General features: G+C 44.5%; 1 protein-coding gene across 1 annotated transcript in view; it reads right to left on the bottom strand.

Moving 5' to 3' along the window:
* Positions 1–24779, bottom strand: part of CAMTA1 (calmodulin binding transcription activator 1) — a 336801-nt gene that overhangs the window by 60801 nt on the left and 251221 nt on the right. Inside the window, exon 7 of the mRNA XM_009333436.1 lies at positions 5220–5373. Within this exon, the coding sequence (XP_009331711.1) occupies positions 5220–5373 (154 nt within the window). The remainder of the gene's footprint in view (positions 1–5219; positions 5374–24779) is intronic.

Here is a 24779-nt window from a genome sequence, read left to right on the forward strand (position 1 = left end):
TTTTAAAATTTATTACCTTTTTTTTTTTTTTTTTTTTAATTTTGCTAGCAAAAAGTCGTGCTGGGTGATTTTGGGGAAAAAATTCATCGTAAGCACGGCACATAAGAAAGTCCAGCACTTCCAGCTCCTCTGTTGGGCTTCCCGCAGCACGAGCCTGGACTGGTCTCCATGGCTTCACCATAGGTCTCGTTGGGTGGTCAGAAGCCACCCTAACCACGTGGACAATTAGTATCATTTTTTAACATCTTGGGTGGAACTGCCAGGAAAAGAGGACCACCACCTGAGCAGATGCTCTAGTATCGAGTCTGACAGTTACTGCAGCCGAACGCTAAGAGGGGAGACAAAATGCTAAGGAAGAATGGAAAATAAAGGCTGGTGTGCCCGCGGCATCCTCAGAGACATTCTGTAATTGCTGCATCTAGTTAATATTCAACTTTTCGGGGGGCAGGAAGCTATGTGGTTCAGATTTCCTCAAGTTAATTTCCATTACTGCTAACAGTCCGATTCATGCTGGATTACTATCAACACTCAGCTTCAGCTAGTGGGATTATTTCACTGTGATATCTCCAAACGCAGTTGAAAGACTGCCCAAAGTACCAGGTGAAAAACGGTTGCTAATTTTGTTCTTTTGGCAAAGTGGAACTTTCTACAGTAGGTAAAACTCACCCGCGAGGGAAACCACGTTTCCTAAGGAGTGGTCCATATAAGCATGGGAAAAAGCTCCCCTGGGGACAATAAAGGTCACTACAGATTTAAGAGGGAGAGGAAAGGTGCAATTCTTGCATGTGACCCATGTTTAGAGCACCGCACTTGCAGTAATGAAAGGGTTAGGAGACGCATCTTGGTGACAAGATGAGAAATGGAGCAGGTGGCTGATACTGGCTGTGCAGCCGTTGCAAATGGGAGGTACTCAAAGTCAGAGAGGCCAGCGGGATATAAGAACCTATATAGCACCTACTATTGTATTCTCTTTTTAATAAAAAACCACAGCCACTTATAGTAACGTGTAAGTACTATTTCAGCAAAACTGGACATCTACATTACTAAAACCAAACTCTTCTAAAAAAAATCTAAGTTACTTTTTACGTGGAGGTCAGTTGGAACTAAGCTGGCAAGCTTCAGTTTCCATTGAGAGTCACTCTGTAGCTCCTACAAACTGGTGGGGGAATGGTAAAAATCATCCCATGTAGCATTTTTGTTTTTTCACAACTGATCTTTTAAGATTAAATATAAAAAAACCCCTTAAACACAATTACTGAAATTGAATATAAACTTAAGATAAAAATACCCAACAACTCAATTCTTCAAACCATATTAATGCCGATTACTGCTATTTAAACTTCATTCTGGGCTACAAGCATTTAATGCCTTCTCCAGTTGTGACAACACAGGGATGCAGTCTCAGGTCACCTCCAAGAGCCCCAGATCGTTTCATTTGCACAGGCAGAACAGAGAGAATTGGTGACTCCAGGGAGAGGCAAGAGCTGCCTGTGCCCAAAGGTACTAAGTCTGATGGGCGCCACGTGAAACCTCCAGTTTCCCCAGCTGTGGCTGCATGCAGGCGGCACGAGCAGGAGCAATCAGTTTCCAAGCAGCAGAGGAATGAAAAAAAGCTTTTTTCGGAAAGAAAGATAGCTCTTAATTATAGTGGACCTGAAACAAGGATTGCAACGTAGCACCAGCTGTGAGCTTGTAACTCATACTTTGCCAGCTGAGGCATGACAAAGCCAAAAGGGGATGATTTGGAGAAACCCCCAACATGAGCTAGCCCACAATTTGCTGATCATATGGAGTTTATAGACAGAATTCTGCTGTGCTGGATTCTGCCACTGCATTTTGCTTTTACCACCAGATGCCTCTAAGGACATCTGCTAAGCTGTTCAGAGAAATCTCAAAGCAAGACTATAATGGGGCACAAGAGGGGGAAAAAATGGAAAGCAATGCCAAATTGAGGCTCATTCTTCATACCAGGCATCCTGAAATGACTTACAGGCATCTCAGACAACGTTCCCGCAGAATTTTCATGTATTATCACTATTCATTTTGCACAAATGTCCCAAAAGGTTGCATTCATACAGAAGCAACACACATGATGACCCTTTTGATTCAGACAACCAGTTAGGATGATGCCAACAGTCAGATTATCACAGGTCTGCCATCAGCAGCAGGATGTTTCAGTGGAGGCTTTACAGCCCTCCCTGCACTCGCTGACCATGCTTACACCTCTAAGATAAAGTGCCCCATCTCCTAGCCTGGAAGGAGAGAGGAATCATCCTGCTGGAGGTCATGAATAGTGTATCCAGCCCTTCCAGGCTTGTCTGCTTCAGTCTCAAGGACTGCCAAACTGAGGTCTGACAAGCCAACAGTGATAGTCCTGACAGGACAATCAGGAGGTCATGGATGTCCCAGTGCGAAGGCAGGTGACAAATATATCAGAACTAAACCAAAAATCCAAAGCCATGAAAACTGAAGTCAGGCTGATTAATTATTTACGGTCTCAACTCAGATGGAGATGTTGAAAAAACGCCAAATTCTTAGAGCATCTGCAGTGAGTATTTACCTTTCACAGATGTTCAGATGGGTTAATTTCAGTCTCTTAATTCATTCACAGACCAGCTATGTTAGAAGAAGTTAATGGTGTTTCCATGAAGCTCTCAGAGCTGTATGGCCACCCTGAAAAGGTATTTTTTCATCCATAACCACCAGTGCAAGCACAGTCACAGCATTAGGAAAAAACACCTCTGAAGCCAGTCAAGAAGCTCTGGGTTCGCAGAGGTCTTCTTCAAGACGAGGACGGGAGGAGCCACCTCTCAGCAGCCCAGTCCTCAGTGCACTGCTCTGCTCACAGAGGTGACGCAGTCTGGTACCAGGAGCCTGGGCCTGTCCCGGATGCCTGCTGACCACTTGCTGACGTGGGGAAGGAAGAGAGAGCTGAATGAATTATGCATGCAAGAAATGTGAGCAAACTCCCTGCTCATCCCAGTCAGGGTCTCTCTGCATTTTGGGAAAACCAGTTTGATTTATTTGTCTGGCTCAGACTCTCAGACTGATGTCTCTCTCCCTGCCAGCCATCTGCCACATCATTTTTAGTTCTCCATGCACACACGGCCAAGACAACATGCTCCCAGCCTTTGGCTGCCACCCCACTGACACTCTGCTGTCCTAGATTCTGATATAAAAGCTTTAATACCTGAAAGAGGTCAAAAGCTTTAATACCTGACTCCGGTCCAGGCTGAGTAGGACTTGAACAAACAGCACTTGTTCTCAGTGAGTCAAGAACTGGACACTGTCACTAGCCTCTGACCAGGTGGAGGCATTTTCCCCAAAGGCAGAACTAGTATCAACTTCTAATTCTGAATTACATCAGTGGTCTGAAACAGGATGCAAAAACCTTCCTGCAGATACAGCATTTGGCCTTGGACCTCCACGCACACCCTAGCTGTATCATCACTAACTTGCCTTAAACATGAATTCTTATGAAAAATGGCAACCAAGAAAACAAAAGATTCAACAAAAACCTTACACAGCTTCCAAGTCCAGAGGAATAAAACTACATGAACTGCAACAGGGAACAGGTAAAAGGGTGAGACTGTCACTTCACCAGCGGCACCATGCACAACGCTTTGATTAAGTCATTGACATATCTGCTTTAGGGCAGAGAAATTTGGAAACATCAGGCAATCAAACTGTGAAGTCTGTGAAAGAATGTGATTAATGCAAAAAAGTGATGAAACTAATGTGCTTGGCTCCAGAATTTCATGGCACACCCAATACTGGAACCAAATCTGATGGCTTCTTGGCGAGAAGTGCCCCTCTGTGTTCCCCAAACACGGTTATCCATGTTCTCTTTGTTTTCTAGGTCTGATCAGAAGTCTGATCAGAATCTAAAGCTTTTATTTTAGCTACATTTCTAAGGATGCGTTTCCCAGGATATGTATCCATAAACAGAGATGTGTACATGCATATACACTCTGAATAATTGTGCAGAATTTCACTCTTCCCTCCTGAAACATAAAAGAGCCAAGTGTTATTAAATTTACGGCGAGTTCATTGTATTTTTCACATAATTTTCTTGATGCACTGCAGATTTTTTAACAGGCTACCACTTCCCCTCCTGTTTAATGTTAAGGTACTTGTCCAGTCTCAGCTACACCTTCAACATCTTGGATTTCTGTCTAAGGTTATCAGTCCCAGGGGCAATATTCTGTTTAGCAAATGTGTCATTTTCTCTCTGCTCCTCTGCTTGTCTTCTGCCCTCCAACTTTGTGTGGAAAAGGAATACATGGGCCTGCAGAGCTCAAGATGCAACAAAGGAGCAGTGCAAACTTAGATCACTAATGCTGTGGTCAGCGCGAGACTGATCTTTCACTGATGGTTGAGACATATCAGAATGCACTTCATGGCTATGACCTCTAATTATGGAAAGCCGGGCATGACATCAGCATCCGACTGGAGGCAGGGGTGAAGGAGAAAAGCAAACCTGGTATTTGTTGACTCGGATGCAAGCACCTAGATTTGGTATTGTGGCTCCTGCAGTTAATTTTCTCTTGCTTACAGACCCATGTTACGCCTGAACTTTCATTGCAAAAAGATGTTTGTGCACACTGGGACACATTCTCCAGAGGAAGACATAGGATATAACTGCAATGTGAAAGAAAATATAGTCCAGGGTGGATGCAGAGAGCTCCACAGAGCTGCCTGTTTGCAAAGCAAACTTCCCTGATCACTGTGCATCTAAGCAGCCTTCTCCTTAGACTGCAAAGTTTAGAACAGCAGTAAACGATACCCACCCCGAAACACTCAGGTCCACGGAGTCCATCTGTAAACAACAGCCACCCATTCCGATCTGACACTCAACCACACAAACATGGAGTGCCCTTGGGGGAAACCTACCTGTCAATACTGCAAAGGCTCTTTGCAACCGAGTAGGTGCCTACGAACGGCGCTTGAAAATGCAAGACCATACGTACAATTTTTTCCCAGTGCGTGGAGGGGACCTTCTTTGGGATATGACCTTTTTGGGGACAGTCGGGGCAGTTCTCATACTATGCATCCCAAAAGCATTGAATATTGGGAAGAAAGAAAGTGCAAGCAGATGTAATTGAGTTTGACGGTGACAAATGACTCCTTCGCAGGGAAGGTTGGTGGCAGCGAGAGACATCATACTCTGAATTAACCTTTTGTAAAGCGGAAGAGCAAAAAAGCCTCCAGGTACTCACACATCGGTTTGAGCTGTCCGATGAGTTCCTCTTTTGTCCACTTTGCCCATTCCTTTTTGTCTGTGTTTATTGAGCACAAGATGGGGCCACACGGTTTACCGCAGTCCTCGATGGCAGGGACGTTCAGGTAGTGCACCAACACGATGTCTGGGTTCTGCGGGGAGAGCAGAGCAAAAGTTATGTTGTTGCACCTCTTCCCTCCACTCAGGGCTCTCTGCATTTGCCTTCCTAATTAAAACTATGACAGAAAGCATCATAATTAGATCCCAGCATGTACCAGATTTCCTCGAGATCAGAGCTGTTCTTTAAAAGGGGTGCCAACACACGAGGCACAACAGTTTGCATGCAGCTTCCCCCCACCCCGAGTGCCCTTTGCTTGCAACTCTCCTGCTCCCCTTGCGTGCTCAGGGTGAACCTTTTTTCCAACCCATACAACACCGAATACTTGCAAGAGTCCTGCAACCATCAATTGCAACAAACACCAGGTAATTTGCTTTGGTTTAAGGGACCTGTGGTCTGTTTGATCCAATGCTTTCATCAGTTCTGGTCCACATCGGACTATTTCGAATATACGGAAATACACCTGAGAACATCAGTAACAGCCACACTTTCCGTACAGTGGCAGAAAGAGGGAGGGAGGACCCAAGGAGGCTCACAAACAGTATTACAGAGTGCCTCAAGGACAGGCTCTTCTCAGACAAGCCCGAAATTTCTTGTCTTTTGAAGATCTTGCAGCTTCGTGACGAAAACAGTGAGCTGCAGAAGGTCAGGACTGGAAGAGACCATGCCCTTTGCAGAACTGCTGCAGAACAATTGCAAGGCGCTTGCTCCCGCAGGGCTGTTTAAAGCTCCCCTCTCTCCCTGTGCACCTTCTTATGGGGGCTGAGAGAGGGGATGCAACACTGCTTTGACGCACTGCAGCACTGTCCCACTGACACAGGCGTTTCAAGCAGGGAGCTGAGCGGTGTGTTACCATCCTGCGAGTAAATGAATCATCTTAACAGCAGCAACAGAAACAACTCTGCTAGTTTCCCAATGGCATCCCAGGGAGATTGTACAATAGATAATAACAAGATTGAGAAGCTGATTTCTTTCCCTGAAGTCATTTACTCCTAAGTTCACAAACTTTAATGACTGCTTTGGAATTATTTATAAAAATAAATAGGATAATGGTGTAATTAAAACTCTAATGTTTCATTAATGCTCTTAGAGGCCTGTTCTGAGTGGGAGAGGGAACATAAGCCATCGTTCGTTTTCAAAGGTTGTGCTAATGGGAGCACTCGCTTATGAAACCCGCAGAGGGCTGGAGCAGTACGTGGATGCCCACACCGAGGAAAGACCAGTGGAAGGTAACTTCTGACAAGCAAAACACAGCACTGAGGCCAGGCACGGCATGGCGGGCAGCTGCTCCTGGAGCCAGCCCTGGGCAGAAGTACGGGCAGGAGCAGGGCAGTGTTCACCGCTGCCGGGTGCAAGGGTGACCCTGCACCCCCTTGTGCGCCCTGCATGCGGGGAGCATCCTGCACATCCCTGAGATGAGGGGGCAGCTGGTTGCATCTCCCAGCTCCTCAAGGCTTGCCAAAACAGTGCTGGCAGCTGCAAGGCCACCCCTTCACGTGGTGACTGTGTACAGCAGCATGACAAGCACAGCAGCCCCACAGAGCATGCCCTCCCTCCATCTGCATCCCCTTGCACACTGGCATCCAGATGCATCCCTCTGTCTAGAGAGGAAGCTCTCTTTTAAGTTAGAAAGACATGCAAGCAGGAACTTGCATTTTTTCCCCCTCTATTGAGGAAAACTGCAAGTGGGGGATTTTCAGTGAAGATTCTGCTAGATTGCAGTATCAAATTCTTGCAGCCTGTGTTAAAAAGAGTTGTACTGCACAGGGAAGAGGCAAGGAAACCTAGTAAAGAACTGCAAACAACTTATTTCGGAGCAGTTTTGGAAAGTGCTAAAGCAAAGAAAACCACTGGCTCTTCTATTCCCGAGATTCTCCTGGAGACAAACAATTGGACCTTTTATGTTCAATTTTTATGCGTTCAAAACCTTCCGTTTCACAGGGCACATCATCTGCCCCAGATGAGAGACAGCCAGAAGAACATACATTAAAACACCGTATCCTCTCCTTCCACACCGCAGTGCAAATCCTAAGGTCACCACGCAAAACGGAGCCATGTTTTCCTTTCAGCCTTCCTGTTTTACCCTTTAAGGGCGATGGAGGTGACAGCTGGGGCTCCCAGGGAATTAACTGGGTGGCGGAGCCGCTTCCAACATGAGCGGATGGCGCTGCTCAGGACCGGGGAGGCGATGAAGGGGAGGTCTGAAACATTACAGTCCTCATGCATAATTCAGAAAAGATTCAGATAATAAAAATGATTACCTATATACCCAAATAGTCTCCATCAGCTAATTTAACATAATTAGTGATTTACATGATGAAGTAATAAAAAGTAATATGCTTCAGAGATTTCGTGTAAAGACACCTCTTGCTCTCAGAGAAGTTTCAAAGAAGAGAGCAAGGACACGCTGCCGCCGTGGCGTTGGGCGACTTGGCAGTTCTGTAGATGCTTCTTCCTTTGTTTCAGATAAACGGTATTTTTCACAGCCTGATAGTGCCTGATAGGCAAGTCAGGATGATGAGGCTTCCTGGCTTCATTGCAGCAGAAGCAAGTGGACCTCAGCAGTGGGTTGGCACTGGAATATATACTTTTTATATATAAAAGCATATAAAATAAACACAAAACCGACTTTGTTCCTTATGTCTACATCTAAAAGTTGACCTCAGATTGGCAAGTCTCATGAATGCCAATCTACCTAGTAAACTCAAATGTTTTGACACAAATTAAGAGAATATGTATGTTTTGGAAAACTCTAAATCAGCACAGAATCACTATTTATTTGTGGACACCTACCAGTAGAACAAGAGAGATGTGAAAGACTAAAAGAAAAATTACAAATGTAACTTCCATGCGGGAAACGGGCCAGGACACTGGACATGCCACAGCAGAAGCTCTCCCCTTGGGCAGCAGGGAGGTCCTACAGGGAGCCCTGGACTGGGCTGCAGATGGCTCTGGAAACATGCCCGTCTGAAAGCCGCCCGTAATTTCAATGCCCAGAGCCTCTGCAGAGCTGCTCTGCTTCCCCGCTTCCCACGCATCCGAGTCAAAGTTGCTGCCATCTGTCCCTGACCTGGGCAAGTCTCCTTGGCACAGTGCACCAGAGGCATCTAGTCCACCTCCTCAGCAGAGTCTCCTTCGGGTGGTGGAAGAGTTTGTTCCAGTATCCCTGGTGTGTAAGCAGGAGATGGCGCAAGAAGTGGTTAAAAAAAACCCACAAAAAGCTGTTAGTTTTGATAAAGAAAAATGCAGCTGCAACATCTGTCTGACTCTTGTTTGCAGCTTCATCAGCACTAAGTGGTCAATAAATCAGACTGGCATGGCGTTACGTTTCTTCCATGGCTTAACCATTAATCTAGTGCCAGTTCCCATGAAAAATGAAGGAGAAAAACTATGTGATAGTGAAAACGTATACATTATCCAGAAAGTAATAATAGCACGTAATGGTGCTGCAGACCTCCCTCCCAGCATGATTGCTGGAGCAGTGATGCAGCCTCCCTGTGCTACCCACTACACGCTATTTAAATTAACCAAGTAAATCAGCTATTGTTTGTTCCACCAGCCCACTCCATGTTTATATTTTTCACATTAGCAGAAACACAAAGCTGAAACAAGCCGGGCTGCTCCAGCTCCCCAGTTCTGGCAGGCAGGGAGGGCAGCCTGTGAAGGGCTGATTAATGCTCGGACGAAGGAATGGCAAGTACCACCAGCACTCCAAGCCGGCAGGGCCGCGAGGGAAACCTTTCTCTCATTTCAGGAACTGCTTTCTGTCAGTCCCCCATGCAAGGGGAAGTCTCCCTTCTCAGGCAGAGAAGGATAATCACAAAAAACCTCTCCCTTCTTGCTGTCCCCATCCCAAAGCATGCTTTTTTTGGTGTTTTTTTTTTTTTTTTTTTAAAAAAAAAAAAAAAAAAAAACATTCTTCTGGAATCTGTGTATTAAAAATGGGGCCAGAACTCCTGAAAATGTTCGACCTAGCAATGTCCTTGGTGCTGTGACGGGGGATGAAGGTTTGCTCAAAAGCAAAAATCAAAAGCCATTTCTGGGCAGCTTTCAGCTGCTCTTCAGCTGCTCAGCAATGGCAATCAGCTCAAGGCTAAATCTCACTGGCAGGGGCTTCCAAATCACCGATGGCCACAGCTGAAGATATTTTATTTGGAAAAATACCTCTGACCTGAAAGTTTTGCATTTGTACTCCCTGCTGGAAGGATGAAAGGAAATAAATCATCCTCAGGGACGATGAGCATCGGTGAATTTAATCCCAGCCACCCTGCAAGGAAATTACCCCCAAATAGAGCCCTGGGAGCAGTAGCCATTAGCTCCGCTCGACCGTACGGCCAGTCGCCCTGGCTTGCGCTGGATACCTGTGTTATTTCTGTTATGTCGAACTTGCAAGGTACTATGCATTATTAAGAATGTGGAAGGTGAAACCAGCCTTTTCTGGCCCTAATGGCTAAACCACAAAGCAAAAGGGCAGAAGGAGCAGAGGAGCGTGGCAGGGGGATGCAGAGGCGGCTCCTGTGCCTGCCTCCCTCCCTCCCCTTTCACCCCTGAAATTTTAAGTTTTTTTTTCTTCTCTGACAGCTATTCATTCATGAGATTTACTTTGTATTCCTCAAACCATCCAAAAGGTTGAAAAAGGAATCTCAGCTTTCTGGGAACATAATTCACATCCATCGCTGTGGGGTGACTGGATTAACACCTAACAGATTATCACCCAGAAAAAGGTAATACAAAAAGGTTTCTGCGGTTTTGAGAGGTTGCCATTACGTGATGCTTCAGTACCCACAGGTAACTTGGAGACAGGTACTGAGAATGTCCGTGTATCATCTATATATTATCTAAAAACAACCAAGGAATGAAACCATTCCCAGACATACGGAGGTGTGGATGACAGATTCTTCTGCTATTTATAGCAGTGTCTATCTGGTGGGTTTCCTCTGGATTTTTAATGGTTTGAAAGTGGAGCCTCGGATACCTGAGATACAAGGCACAAATACACAACATGGACACAGAAGTAGTGGGATTTTTTCCTTTCCAGAGACTAAATGCTAGCTTTGGACAAGATTACTGGTTTAAATCCCAGTAACTTCTTTATCCTTGAACTAATTTGTAATTGAGGTCATGCCTCGGAAGTCAACCTGGCGGCTGATGCATTAGAATGTATTAATCATTCACAGTAACAGTGAAAACAAAAAAAATCTAACACTGACTTAAATGCACAATCCAGTGCCTTAAGTTATCTTGAGGTGGGCATGTTTAATTAGGGAGAACGAGACAATTAACAAACACATAGCACAGCCCTGGCACCCGAGAGTTGCAGCACTGGAGCACCTGGAATAGAGGGGGATCCCAGAGTCGGACGCAAAAGCAGAACTCGTACTGCAGAGCAGGACCCCTTTTGCTGGGAAATCCATTTTAGCCTGTACAGCTCTCTGAATTAATCTTATATCCTGTGCTTCCAGCTGCATGAAAGAGCTGGTGGAACTTATTCCCCTTCAAAAGCTTCCTCAAGAGGAGAGGACACCTGGGGTCAGCCAGGCAGAGAAAGACACTGGTGCCTATAAGGTTTTAAACCTGGTTAAATCAGCATCCTGATAGGCACCAGCTCAGGAGCAGTTGCTAAATGTCATCATCCTTGCCTGGGCACGGGAGCAGTGGGTTCCCTCTGCAGCAGTGGCCGTCCCCTCCATCTCCACATCCTGGCCATGTCTGCAGTCACTGGATTTACACCCTATAGCTACCCACAGGTGCCTCCAAAGGTCGGTCAGCCCACAATGCCAAAACAGAGTAATATTCCCATTTTTTTCAGCCCAAAGCCTTTTGAGATTTTTTGTTTGTTTAAATCCACTGATTTTTGAGATGAGAGACTGGCAGTGGGCACATACAGCTCCATGTACCATAAACAAGGGAAGGAAAAATCGTGAAGGGCTTGCAAAGTTAAAAAATTATTTCGACCTTCGTGTAATTATAAGAATGAGATTTCCTGCAATTATTTTAAAGGGAATCAAGATTTAACAGGGCTGTATGCTTTATAATGTGCTCCCCAGTTCTTCCTCAATACCTTGGTAAGGGAAGATAAAGTGTAATCAGGAAAGTAACTGTACTCTGTTCTACATTTCATAGAATCATAGAATGGTTTGAGTTGGAAGGGACCTTAAAGATCATCTAGTTCCAAGCCCCCTGTCATGTCTCAAAAGAATGACTTAGGGGGTACAGAGCTACCACAGGGCAGGGTTTGGATTAGAAAAATACAGGTTTTCCTTTTGTTATTTTCTTTTTTAATCCTTCTTTATCTTTATTCTTCCTCTGGCTGCTCCTAACACCCCTTGATAACCTGCACCTTTCTCCCAATAACAAACTGTGCCTGTCCCATCCCTATGACACCAGTGACATGGGCAAATCTCCATTGTTCCTCAGGAGCATTGCTCTCAGGTCCCTAAATGCCAGCCTGCAAAGAGCATCCTTGGCTGAAATGCCAATTTGTCCTCCACGTGCTGGCGGTGACACCTGAATACAAACAGGAGTGAGAGCCCCATCCTAAGCACTTTCTCCTTGAGCCTTGCAGAAGCACCGCCCGTGGCAGATCTCCAGCAGAGCCGAATGCAGAGGATCCCACTGGACAATCTTGGGAGAAGGCAGTAAGGGAGCAGAAACGGTCCTAAAGTCTTTTTCTCCCCCTTAAAAGAAAGGTCCAGGATGGTGTTCAGGATTTAGTAATATGGGTGGTTTGATTTGAATTGCCCCAAGACAACCCCAGAAACAAGCAGTGCTGTCCAGAGATCTCCTGACTTTTCCCTGGATAAGCTTTTCTTTGTACATGCGCCTGGCAGTAACCCTGTGGGGTTACAAACAGCCCATGGATCAGCCGGTCATCATCAGGCAGTATTCAAATAGTGCAAGCAGCAAAGCAAGAGTCTTAATATAGAACAAATACCAAATACTTACATCATCAAACGTGATACATTTGAAGGTATTTTATATACAAAGACCTGCCTCTGAATACTCTTGGGGATCGCGTTTATTTAATATGCACTTTGAAAGATACAAAAAAATACAGTGTTGTAATTGCTGGCCTCCAAAGTTCCAAAAAGAAATTGATTTCCAAGTTGCTTATTTTCTTTCATAGCAATGCCTCTTGTGCTAGTAAAAGGTGTAACAGAAGGACGATACCACACAACCAGAAGCCTGCAGCAAAGTAAAACAAGAGGCACTTCTCTTTCTCACGCAGGTATTATTCTTCTGGACAATGGAAATTTCTTTTCATCTGTGTCACCGCTCCCAGCTGGAAGCTTTAACTTAACTTAACTTGGGCAGCTGACAGGGACAAGATAATTCTGCCATGAGCTGGGACTGCTTTTTTTTAATCTAGAAACACCCAGTGGAGCCAGTGGTGCTGATGCAAAAGTCCCATGTCCTGGCACCCGGGGACAGAAATGCAGCAGGGCAATCTCCTGCCCTGGTTATTACTCCGGAGCAACGAACCCAGCGGAGACCACAAGAGCATTTGCCTGGGAATGGCCAAGGAGACCCCAGTCTTCGGCATCCAAACGCTCACAGCTTTGGCAGTACCCTGCACAGGGGGGCACTGAACAGCAGTGCATCCCTCTCTGCTGCAGCACCTGCCACCACAGCACAGCTCAGCTCCAACCCGCAGAGGGGTCTGCAAAGGGCGGCAGGCTCCAGACTTCAAACTGCAGAGCAAGGCAGAGGAGCAGAAGGAGCAAAAGCTGCTCTTGCCTCTTTCAAAACCGTGTTTTTTAGTGTTTTCCACTCAATCCTTTATGACTGTACATCTGGATTCTTAAAGACCAGCCTGAGACTTCAATAGCCGTTGAACAGCCAGTCACAGGAGGTGCCTGGGCAGCTGTTTAAGTGAGTTTAATAACCTTCTAAAGCTATGCCATTGCTCACGTATAGAAACGTAACCATGATAAAAGCATGCAGAGGAAACTTACAGATAGCAACTTGCCCTACTTCAGTTTGCTTAGAGATGTTCCTTCTTAACACACACCATGCTCATGAAAACCACGTCATAACAGCAATGGATCCATTTAACCCAGCTGCTGCATCTAGTATCGATTGCCTTTTAAGGGAGACAAATTTGCCATGGAAACCATCGAAGCATCTCCTCCTTTCTGTCACTTGCTCTCTCCAGTTGTCCAAGGTTTTACAACTCATTCTGCAAAAGCCTTGAGGTTCTTCAAACAATAACTCTGAGGGCAAAGCAAAGGCTTCTTTGGGTTTGAATTCCTATGAGGTACTCTTCCTGACAAATGAGGCTTACTACAGACATACACATTTCTTGCTATACCGTGCATATACTGTTACTCCAACTCTCCACCTTCGAAGACTTACACTTAAACAATGCCTCTTTGTTTTCTTATATTAAACCTGCATGTTGCAACCACTTCCAGACTAGTGTAATTTCTTCCGCATGGAAAATGGTGCAGAAGAGACAAAGCCATCTTCTATTTCAAAGTATCCTACATGTGAATTGTGCTTTTCTTTTTCAGAACATCTCAAAGAATTTGCTAACCGATACAGCCAAAGTTATATACTGAAATTACTTGATTTAATAGCAGAACACAGCTCTTTCTAGGGTAAAACAAAGCAAATGCTTGATAGCACACGAAGTGTCAGTAAGGAATCTCACGGCCACCAAAGCTGCAGATGCAGAGCAGAGTTCTGCCCTGCAGTTGCATTAATAGTTCAAAACCATGTTACACCATCCACGCAAACACAAACAAAGCCATGTCAAATTAGCACATACAAACGTAAACATCGAGGTATTGAATATGATGTAACAGTGCCAGCCTCTTTGCAGACTGTTACTCTAAAAGATTTGCTACTGCATTCAGACTATTTTTCCCCAACAAGCATGAGCCAGAGATCCCTCAGCTGACATTTGTGAGGACTTTTTATTTTCTTCATTCTGAAGTACAGAATCTCCTCTCCCTCTTTCTGTTTTTATCGCAACCTTTACAGGGGAATTCTGTCATTGCATTTCAAATGGGCTCAGACAGAGCTAAGCTCAAAACACTTCCATCCTCATCACCTTCCAGAAATGCCAGCATTATAAAGTGTGCCCCAAGTGGCTTCTATCCTTTCCCGGCTCACCCAAGCCAGAGATGCAACAATAGCTGGTCTGAAATAAGAAGTTATTTTAATTTCAAAGCTCCGCTGACATTCACCAAGTGCTTTCAAAGTTTATAATCAACAGAATACACTGCTTCAAATTCTGGTTTGAATGCAGATGGTGCAAGTTTTTTCTCTCATGTGCTGATGGCCTAGTTTGCCTCAATAACACTTAATTTTTAAATATTAATGCATTTCTCTGAATTAACACAGTCCAATGCGTACCTGAAAATACCTCACTTTTTGTTTTTTTAATTGGTATTTTTGTAGGCAGACCAAATAACAGGAAGCTGACATTTCCAAATACCAAGTGAGAAAACCCCAGGAGAACGTACCCAGAGCTCACGATAAGCTTTCCCTCTAGAGACATGCTGTCCCTCAGTGCTGCTCCTAAAGCTTCATCAAGCTCTAGGCTATTTTTGTACGTATGCAAGTAAGTTAAAATAATTTGGAAGCTGATTGCCCCTCAAAACCCATGTATATTCCCTGCAGCATCAGCACGTGAGTGTCAGCATACAGGAGCAGAGGATGTAGGACTAAGGATGCATCCAAGGGTTTGCACGTGTGCAAGATGGGGAAGACCAGCAGCTTGGCGTTTCACAGGATGCTGTGGACTCCCAGCCCTGCACAACCCACCCACACACACGCCAACCAGAAAAGGAGCTTCCTGCAGTGTTGGAAGCTGACAGCAGCTCCTGCAGCATCCCAGGGGCCAGAGCTGTGCCAAGCAGCCAGCTCTGCCTGGCTCTGCTGCAGCTTCCCACAGCCAGCAGCCACGCGCAGCTGGGAGGATGCAGGACTCTCCACCATCTCTCATTAGGCATGACGGACTCCCCATACAGCTGTGCTCTGCTATTATGTGACTACCTGTTATTTCTGGCTGGCATCTGGATCAGGTGAATGCCTTTGACAAGTCTTGACAGGGATATGCTCCCCCTCACAGCATGTGTCACTCCTTCCCCTAACCAGGACACAGTGCACACCAGCCCTCACCCCTTCCCATATATCTGCACAAGCACAGCAAGTGCAGAGACATGGGGCTTCAGGTGCTTGGAAAGGATACAAGCATGACCTTGATGCCTGCCTGGAGGAATAGGAGATAAATGCTATTTAATGTTCCACACAGAATATATGGTACATGGTAAGCCAACAAGTCCTTTTTATTTTTACTCTTTGCTCTTGCTCTGAGGGCTTTGTCATTTATAGGTTCTTTAAATTTGTTACTTTTGATATCAGTGACTGGTAATACAATTCCCGGAGGAAGAACATCAATAACCTTCAAAACACTTTCATAATGTTGGCTTTGACAGCCTTGCAACATTTTTGTTCCTATGGCGTAACCCTTATGACACTGCTATATAGCATATAGGTTATTCACTGAAGGCTTCTTGTGCCTGGATAACCTTTCCAGACAAGAGTAACCCCCAGTGCCAGGGAATCCAGAGTTCTCTTCCTGCGGTACATGTTTTGGAGTCCAACTTTACTTTGCATTGGACGTGAGGGCTCATAGAGATGCGAGAGTGCAAATTAAAGATTCATAGGGATGCATAGGGAGCCCAGCAACATCAGGGCTGTTCCCAGAGGCAGAGATGGGCAGGTACCAGGGATACACCAAATTGCCATGTCAAGGACATGCAGGACTCCTCCATTCTCACTACAGTTGCTGGCTTTTACTTGTTAGGTATGGTGTCCTAAAAAGGACTCTCAGCAGCCAGCTGGGAACTGATGCAGCACTTTAGACTGGAAACATTGAATCCTAAGGCAAAAAAAAAAGAAAGTATCAGACTTAAATTTCTTCTGAATTGCAAGAAAAAAAGATTATTAGACACCCTTCTTTCTTCTTCACTATCACTCAGAGCATCAGATTTCCCCAGACAGAGGAGATTAACAAACAGAGATTAGCATCTAAAGGGCTCCTGCTGTAGGCTGTGTTAGACTGAACCCAGCTCTCCAGGCCTCCTGTATATATATTTCTAGACTCCCACATGGATGCCTTGAAATCTTAAAAGGAAATGTGAACCCCACCAGTGCTGCTATGCAGCTCAGAGGAGCTTCTCTGACCTGCTGATGAGAGCAGAGTTATCTCCTTATCATATCTCTCCAAGGACTCTGAGTCCTTTCTAGCCATGTAGGTACTCAGGTTTCTTTTAGGGAGATCTTTTTGCACCATCATTCAGATTTTGTTTCTCTATTTCACGTAAGAGAGCAAACACAGAACCATTCCCAGGGTGGGCCAAAAGCTCTGGTTAGTGCCAACGCAACTCTGAACTTGAAGGAGGAGGACACATTCCTTCCTGGCTCCTTCTTGCCCAAAAATCAGGTGTGTCTTTCTTGGGTGTCTCTTTCATGCACTGAGAGAAGAGAATGGTAAATGGGATAGTGAGCCCTGCCTCAAACTCCCAAGGTAAAACAAACAACCTGGCTGCTGACTAGAGATATTATTATTTGCAATGAGTAGAAGGGGTGCTACAACCTGGCTAAAGCAAAGTAAATTGCCCTTCAGCCTAATCAATCAGTCTCAAATCCACTGCATGGGAGCAGCCCGGTAATTTCCTAGCAGATGACAGGGCACCGATAACCTCAAAAGCTCTGTTATTTAAGCAGAAGGTGAGCTTTGTTTAGCCCTTGGGCTCAGGCTGAGCAGATGACAGATGCCGATGCTACAACCAATTAGATTTTTAAGTAGCAAGAGCAAATTTATCAGGTGACTGGAGACATGGCACATGAGAGTTACCAACTTCTTTGGTAAGTCCATGGCTGTGTCTCACTTTGTTCCTTTGGAGATTTTCCCTGATCTTTTTATTTCACAGTATGCTCTAATAACAATAGTGAAGTTTTGGCAATGCCTTCTGAAGAATATAACAAATAGCAATGCATTTGCTGTTATATGCAGAAATTCCCTTTGTTGTTGTTGAAATTTACTCACCAAAAGTGTCTATTAAGTGGAGATATTTTATAAATGGAGTGCTGCTGCCTGTGGTGTACACTCACATTAGCAAGAGAAAAGAACACACAATGCCAACAACATTGTACACTTCACAAAAATATGAAAAGGCAGAGAAGCTGCTAAATTTCAGTAATAGACAGACTATTATACACGGCAAGTCATTATTCATTTTACCCATCAGCTACTTGACCCAGCTACATACACTGGTATCTTCTGAGACATCCCAAAAAAGCAGCAGTAGTCAGAACATTCAGTGCCAGACATGGGAATAATTAAAGTTTAGCACAAATACTTTTAAGTTTGTAAATGCTAGAGAAAGTGAGCGCAGATCAAAGGTGTGGTTTTTTTTTCAGCTTAGGCATCGATGCATCTAAAGTAACATCTAAAATACGTAACTGAGGAATGAGCAGCTTATGAAGAGTCCTTGAAATCCCAGAAACAGCAATATTCTCCACTATCCAGACTTTCAAAATTTACTGCTTTTTTGTTCTTTTCCTGGCTGCACCAAACATGGAAGAGGAACAGAGATCCTTGTCTTACTGTCCTTTAAAAAAAAAAGGATAGACCAGTTTTTCTTCTTCAGTTTGCACGTCTCAGATCTTGAACTTCATCAGGCAGTGTTTCTCACATGTACCTACAACCCTTTCAATAGTATGAAGATGTATTAGAATAGAATACTATTATTAGTTTTATTAATTAGTATTAATAGCTAGAAATGCCACCCCTGCAGACATGGGACACAGAGGAGAAAGGAAGAAGAAAAACCTTATTTGGTGCCACAGAAGGGAAAGTTGCTGTTCCACCCCTACAACAAAGGACCTTTGCTGCCACAGGCTGCGTGGCCGCGGGGCCAGTCAGCAAAGCCCCCCCAACCACCTCAGGGCTCTGACCACGTGTGTGCACCATGCCAGCAGTAATTGCTGGAGATCATCAGGTGAAAGTGGCTACAGCAAGTTCCTGGCTATTTATCAACCACGTATATAGGTCACTTTTCACCACGCAGTGCCTCAAGAAAAAGTAAGAGCAAGAGAATTGATCTGAGTCTATTGTTAAGTGTGCCAGACATTACTGCAGGTAAGATTATTTTTGAGAGGAATATTGACCACCTTCTATGCCTACCCTCCTGGCTGTTACTGGACACTCACAGTAGACCATATCTTTTTCCTCTTTTGCTCTACCTTGTTCCCTTTCACTGGGACAAATTCTAGTCCCCTTGTACCAGTTCAACTCCACTACACTCCAGTTTCAAGGTACAAGCATATCCCTTACATTAAGGGACGGAATTCATCAAAAGGCTTTTTGCAAAGTTATCTTCATAGCATGATCTACCTTGAGCCAGTGTACAGTGCTTTGCCAGAAAGTGCCAATATCTAGCATTTGTACATACCCTGCATAGGTTTTCTGCCTGGGAACATTTTTCTTTTGCCAGCAAAGACTGCCTTTTTGAGTCAGAGACCCTGCCCAGATGCCTCCTATTTGTTGCTAGATACAAGTGTCTTCACTCATCCAGCCACAGATCATTACTTTCTAATATTGCCGGAATGGAGACTTAATGCTGACTCAGCAACAGCATGATTTGGGGTGACTGCAGTCGTGCCTCCTCGCAAACAGCTCAACGGGAAAGATTTTCATCTTGGCAGAGACACAGGAGCTGTGGCTGCTTTCTCCCATTCCTCAGGAACATTTCTATTGCCATCAGGAGCGTTTCCGTCACCTGCCACAGCTGCAGAGCACAAGAGCCGGCAGAAACATCAGCTACAGCAGAAATTCAAGTCACTGGGACTTGTTATTGCCTACTCATTGTCAGAAAAACATGCATCTGAAGTAGCAAATGCCCTACCCAGGAGCAGCTGTTATCACCTCTGCCTGCTAGGACCGTAACGTCAGCGCAGCCAGTACCCACCGTCCATTTGAAGTGATTATGCCAGCACTGCCATCCTTCTGCCTCCGTGTGTTCAGTGACAGGCACAGAATGGCAGAAAAGCAAAGGGGATTCCGTTCTTGTTACATATGCAAAAGCTGATTACGTTATTCCTAAACTCTGGGACTGGAAAAGCAGCACTGCCTATCCCAGGGCTACTGAAGATGCTGTGATGCTAAAGCACGAGGGAGATCATGTCCTGCTCTGCCAGCCTGAAGGGCAGATATTTCACGTGATACGTGCTATCTGCCTGCCACATCAGGGAGTATTAAAGAAACCTGTAAAGGAATATGTAATGAGACTACAAGCAGCAAAACCAGTGTGGGCGAATGCACGGATTCCCTGCAGGGTCTCCTTTTGGCTCTGCATTAGGAGAGTGCTCTCTGAGGAATGCAGCATCCCTCTCTTTAGGCAGCGAATGTTTAATGATGAAAACCCATGCACAGCCAGAGGAGATCCTCCATCATAGCTAGTTTGAATTTTGTCTTCTCCAGCTTTCCTGATGTTTTGGCATTATGTCAGAAATGTTTCAACTGGCTCAGTATTGCAAGAACCTGGAAAACGTCACAAAAATCTTCCCTCCTGACTTGCACACACAATTTGGAAGTGACCAGAACAACCACCACGCCTAAAGAAATTAAAGCCAGATTGTCACTGTTTGCTGAAAAACAAAGCACGTCCTTGCCATACAAAAAGCTGTGAGGTACCAACCAGGGTTTCTAGTATGAGAGGTAAAAGTCCATACATGACCATAGTTTGGTGATGTGGCGATGGCAACACAAGCAGACCCCAGAACTTGAAGGCAAGTTCTCAGTAATACCGCAAACTCCCCGCTAAGTTCACTGTGTCATCAAGTCATTCTTTTTTATAGATAGAGACACAAGGAAAAAATGAAATCTAAAAAGCATTGTCAACTTGAATGATTTTCCAGGTTCTTGTCACTAAACAACCATCATCCCTCAGAGCATAAGAAAGGCAATAAAACCAATAGAACTAATAAAGGAAAACTGTGTGGAGCTTGACAGATCTGGCTGTCCCTGGCATGTGACAGCCTATTTTACCAAGCAGGCAAATTGAAGCTGCAGCAGACTTGTCCACAGGATAAGTGAGACCCTGACAAAACCGGCACTGACTCCTAGTTTTTTAATGCTGTTAAGTTCTACTAAAAAAAAAGTCCATTTTGAAAGACCATTCAAAAGATTTCGCAGAATATATTTGCGGGTGATATAACAGCTACTCAATAATTGCCGTTTAACTTCTCACCTCTCCTGAACATCAAAACAGGGACCTAGCCTGTTCTCTAACACCAGTGATTTTTCACAGCTGCTAAAGGGAGGCACCTCACCTTGTTAATATTGTTTGTCTACATATGGAAAAAACCACAAGTTTTTATTTGTAACTGAAATAATCAGGGAAAACCAAATTAAATAGCTTTTGAAAATAAATACAGTGTGGAAGGGATACGATTTGAAGTTGCAGACATCAGTGGGAAGTTAAGCACTGTACTATTTCTGAGGCTGGAGGTCAGACACTCATATGTCCTTTGCTGGTACTGATGAGATGGGACTCGGGTCTGAAGGAGAAAAACCCACCCAGACTTTGGGTAGCACATTTGCATTTTGCTTCCTCCTGATGGTCAACAGCAGCGCAGTGGGAAGGGATGCATCCCCCAAGACGTGCCTGTGGGGGAGAACGGCGCGCCCCTCCTCTGCAGGAGCCCGGCAGGCTGTAAGCACCTTGGCTGCTCAAGAGTCCAGCCCACGGCCACTCCCTTGTTATCTGCATTTCTCTGAACACTGAAAACCCATCAGAAGCTTTAGTTCTCCAAAAGTTGGAATCCTTCAAGCTGTGGTTTGCAGTAAGAGTCTGTTACTGAATTCGAGACTTAATTTATCCAAGAACTGGTTAACATTTCCTCTGTGCACTCACTGAATGAGAATGCCTTTGAAGACACTTATTTACCAATAAATTACAATGGTCTGAAACCATTAGCAATGAAGTAAATTGTTTTAATTGATCTGAACTTTTTTTACAACATGGGAACTTCGTTTCTATATAATTGCACTTTCTAAAGGACTAAAATAGCAAATTAATCACTCTTGGAGCTTGCGATCTTTAAAACGCTCCTCATTCTGAAAGGCCACATGGTTGAAATGATTTGCTGAAGAATAAATCCACACTTCCATGAATCTTTCATGTTCATAACTAACCTTGAACCTGTCTCATAAGCCTTGTAAGGGTTCAAAAACTTTTCTATGTCAAGGGATGCACTGAGACAGCAAGCCATACACAGGTATTTTACACGGGAAGAACAGCATTTCAAGGCATGCCTACTCTTGCTGCACTATTCATAAACAACATTCACAGGACATTTTAGATTTTTTTTTTTAGGGATCAAAGAAGATAAAGACTATGCAGATTTAAATAATGTCAAGATTTCATTTGGTATAACCTCAGCCAAATACAAAGGTGCAGAGGTCCTGTTAATAAATACCTGCACCTAGCTCAACCCCTTTCTGTCTGAATAATGGCAGCCTCTGCAAACAATGGCAAAGCAGCAGTCTAAAACAAACAAGGTGCACTGCCATCTAGCATAAATACATTTTCTATTCAAATTGGTTGGGGGGTTCAGAGGAAATATTCAATTTATGAATAGAGTATAAACGGCATCTTTCAAAATAACAGTTTTAGGCAGAGATTAGCTCTCCATCCTCATTGCTTCTGATAGGGCTAATCACCACCCTAAATCAGTGTTTCAGCTGAACCTGACATTGGAAATCACATATAATTATACTGATTAATTTTGCTGAAAACATGCAGTGTTTTGCTATAGAAATGTAAACATAATAAGGTGAAAGGGTGATACAAATAGCAAAAGCTGACTGCTGTTCAGAAAAAAAACCACTCAGGTGCTAAAGACATTTGAGTGACTGCATTTATTAAAAGAGCAGTGCCAATTCCCACATCTGCCTACTGATTTCTGCAAAAAAAGCAGAGGAAAAATGGTGGAAGTATGACTCAGGAGTATAGTTGCAATCTATTAGAGGCACCAATTATTTATATATACATCAGAATAAAATGAAGTGGAACATTATAAAAGGATTGTTTGAAAAAGCACCACTCCTGCAGACCATCTGCATATTAAAGCGCCTGATGTGGCCAAAGAAACAGGTAGATCAAACAGGGGAGTCTTGGCAGAGGGAGCTAAAGAGAGAAGCAGTATGGAACTAGAGGGTACTCCGGCTGGCTTCCTGGGAGTGAGTTATTTAACAGCTAGTGGAAGAAATGTAAAAGGCAAAGCAACACAAGGAGATTGCAAGAGGAAAAAACCCTAAAATTAGGAATTCCCCCTTTGTCATCCTTGTGCAACATCAACATTTCAGAAGGTGTAGCAGCTTGTGGTCACACCTAAAGACAAGATAATTTCTACAAGGGGCAAATGGGCACAGAATTTCAGCAACAAAGCCTGGTAACTTCACAAAAGAAACCAGCATTAATACATAGCACTTAAAACAGAGAGACACATTTCTTCTTAGCTGCATCTTGCTGCACAACGTTCTGAAAAGCCACTGGAAGAAAATTGCTTCAGTTTCATTTTTAAAGCTGCACTTAACAAAATGCTACCTGTCTTCAGACATATTGGCAAGGAAAAGTAGCAAATTACTTGCTTTTCCTGTAGCACCTAAAATTACAACTTCTATCTTATTGGTCCCTCATTACCCAAAATCAATGCTTGCGGAGCTGATAAATTGCCGTGACGGTTCTTCCCGTGCGTTGCCTCGTGGGGCAGTGGTTCAAATTCTTTGGGTGTTTTGGCTTATTTACTCACAAGCACAAAACCAACCTACAGAAAGCACCTGCATCCCATGGAACAGTAGGATGAGTTTGATTGAATATAGCATTTTCCAGGGACCTTTCACAGAAATTGCAGTGTGGTACGTCTTGCTCTCATGAAACAGCACTGCCTTGGTATGGGGCAGCACTCCACCTCCCTAAAGCAGTCGGACCAGAAGCCATATTCTGGTTTCCTATAGAGCATCTCTGCAGCAGACAGCTTTGGGTAAGGAGGACCCAGGGTCTGCTCCGTCCTAGCACAGAGCCTGAAGATAAACAGAAGGGAAAAGCAAACACGAAGCTACAGCTGAGTAAGTAACATTAAGTCTGACACGGGGAAGCTGTGATGCATTACTCACCCTGATAAGTTTAATGTATAATTTAGAACGATATCACCAAAATGGAAAAGAGAAGCTCTTAAGCAGCTCTGAAGGGTATTCAGCTCAGGCATCGCATGCAGTTAGTGTTTAAGGGAAGCTGCTAGCCCCATGGCAGAAACCCACCCCTCACCCAATAACTTGATTTAGATGTGTCTCGACACTGAAGCACTTTAGAAAGAACTCATTCCTTTTCATAGGCCAGATTTAGGCTTTTTATTGAGTATTAGGTATTACCTCCCTGCTTGATAACCAAAAGCTATCAGATTGGAAAGCCCTTATACTCGCAACTGCTGCTTAGTATAACAGGCAGCCTCAACTAGGCAGTTTGAACCCGCGCCTTGGAAGTCACAAATAATCCCAAATTACATTAGAAAGACCTTAGAGGATGCATCGCCACAAATAAAAAAAAAAAATCACAGTTCATGTAACACATCAGGTGATACTATTTTGGTTTAAAAGAGTGTGACAGCCACCTTGCCATATTATTTTGGAGAAATATTTATCTCTGAGAGAACGAGAGCTTTGCCAGGGCTTAGGGAATCTTCTGCTCTTTTTGCTTTGGAGGGATGGTGCAGAAGAGCTCCTTTTTGAGGAGGGTTGCACATGGGTGACTGTCCGTCTAGCACCTGCCCAACAGGGGAAGCATTAACAAGGAAAGGTTTTTTGCTGGCTGAACTTGCTGTAAGTGTCCCCTAGAGTCCACATTTCAGAATTAATGACTTCTGATACCACTCATGCAATCACCTCCTATGAAAAACATATTGATGATTAGGGATGCCATTCATTAACAGGACAAATTTGAAGAGTGCCCGGCAGAGCAAGGGCACCCCCAGGACATCTCCCAGCACAAAGCAAACCCGCACTGCCGAGACACTGAGGAGGAGACAGTGCAGTGGGGTCCCACCCTGTATGGGCTTGTGATGGTGCCTCCTCAAGCGCGGCACTGGTGTCAGCTCAGCATCATCTTCTTTCCACTGGAAGATTTCCAGCAATGCCGATGAATCTTTAGCGCTGCCGCCTTGAATTATCTTTGCATGGCTCACTGCAGTGCTATGTTAGGGAGCCCAGTCAGGTCTCCAGTGGATGCCCTGGCCTCACAAGGAAAACCATCACCCCTAATTGGGAAGTGTAAGGGACAAGGCCCAAGCGACTGTGCTGTGAGCACAGACAATGCCTCAAGAGAAAGCTCCAGAAGCCAGCCACGGGGAGGGGCCCAGTGTCAC

This window comes from Pygoscelis adeliae, unplaced genomic scaffold, assembly GCF_000699105.1.
Source record: "Pygoscelis adeliae isolate BGI_AS28 unplaced genomic scaffold, ASM69910v1 Scaffold370, whole genome shotgun sequence".
Taxonomy (NCBI): Eukaryota; Metazoa; Chordata; class Aves; order Sphenisciformes; family Spheniscidae; genus Pygoscelis; species Pygoscelis adeliae.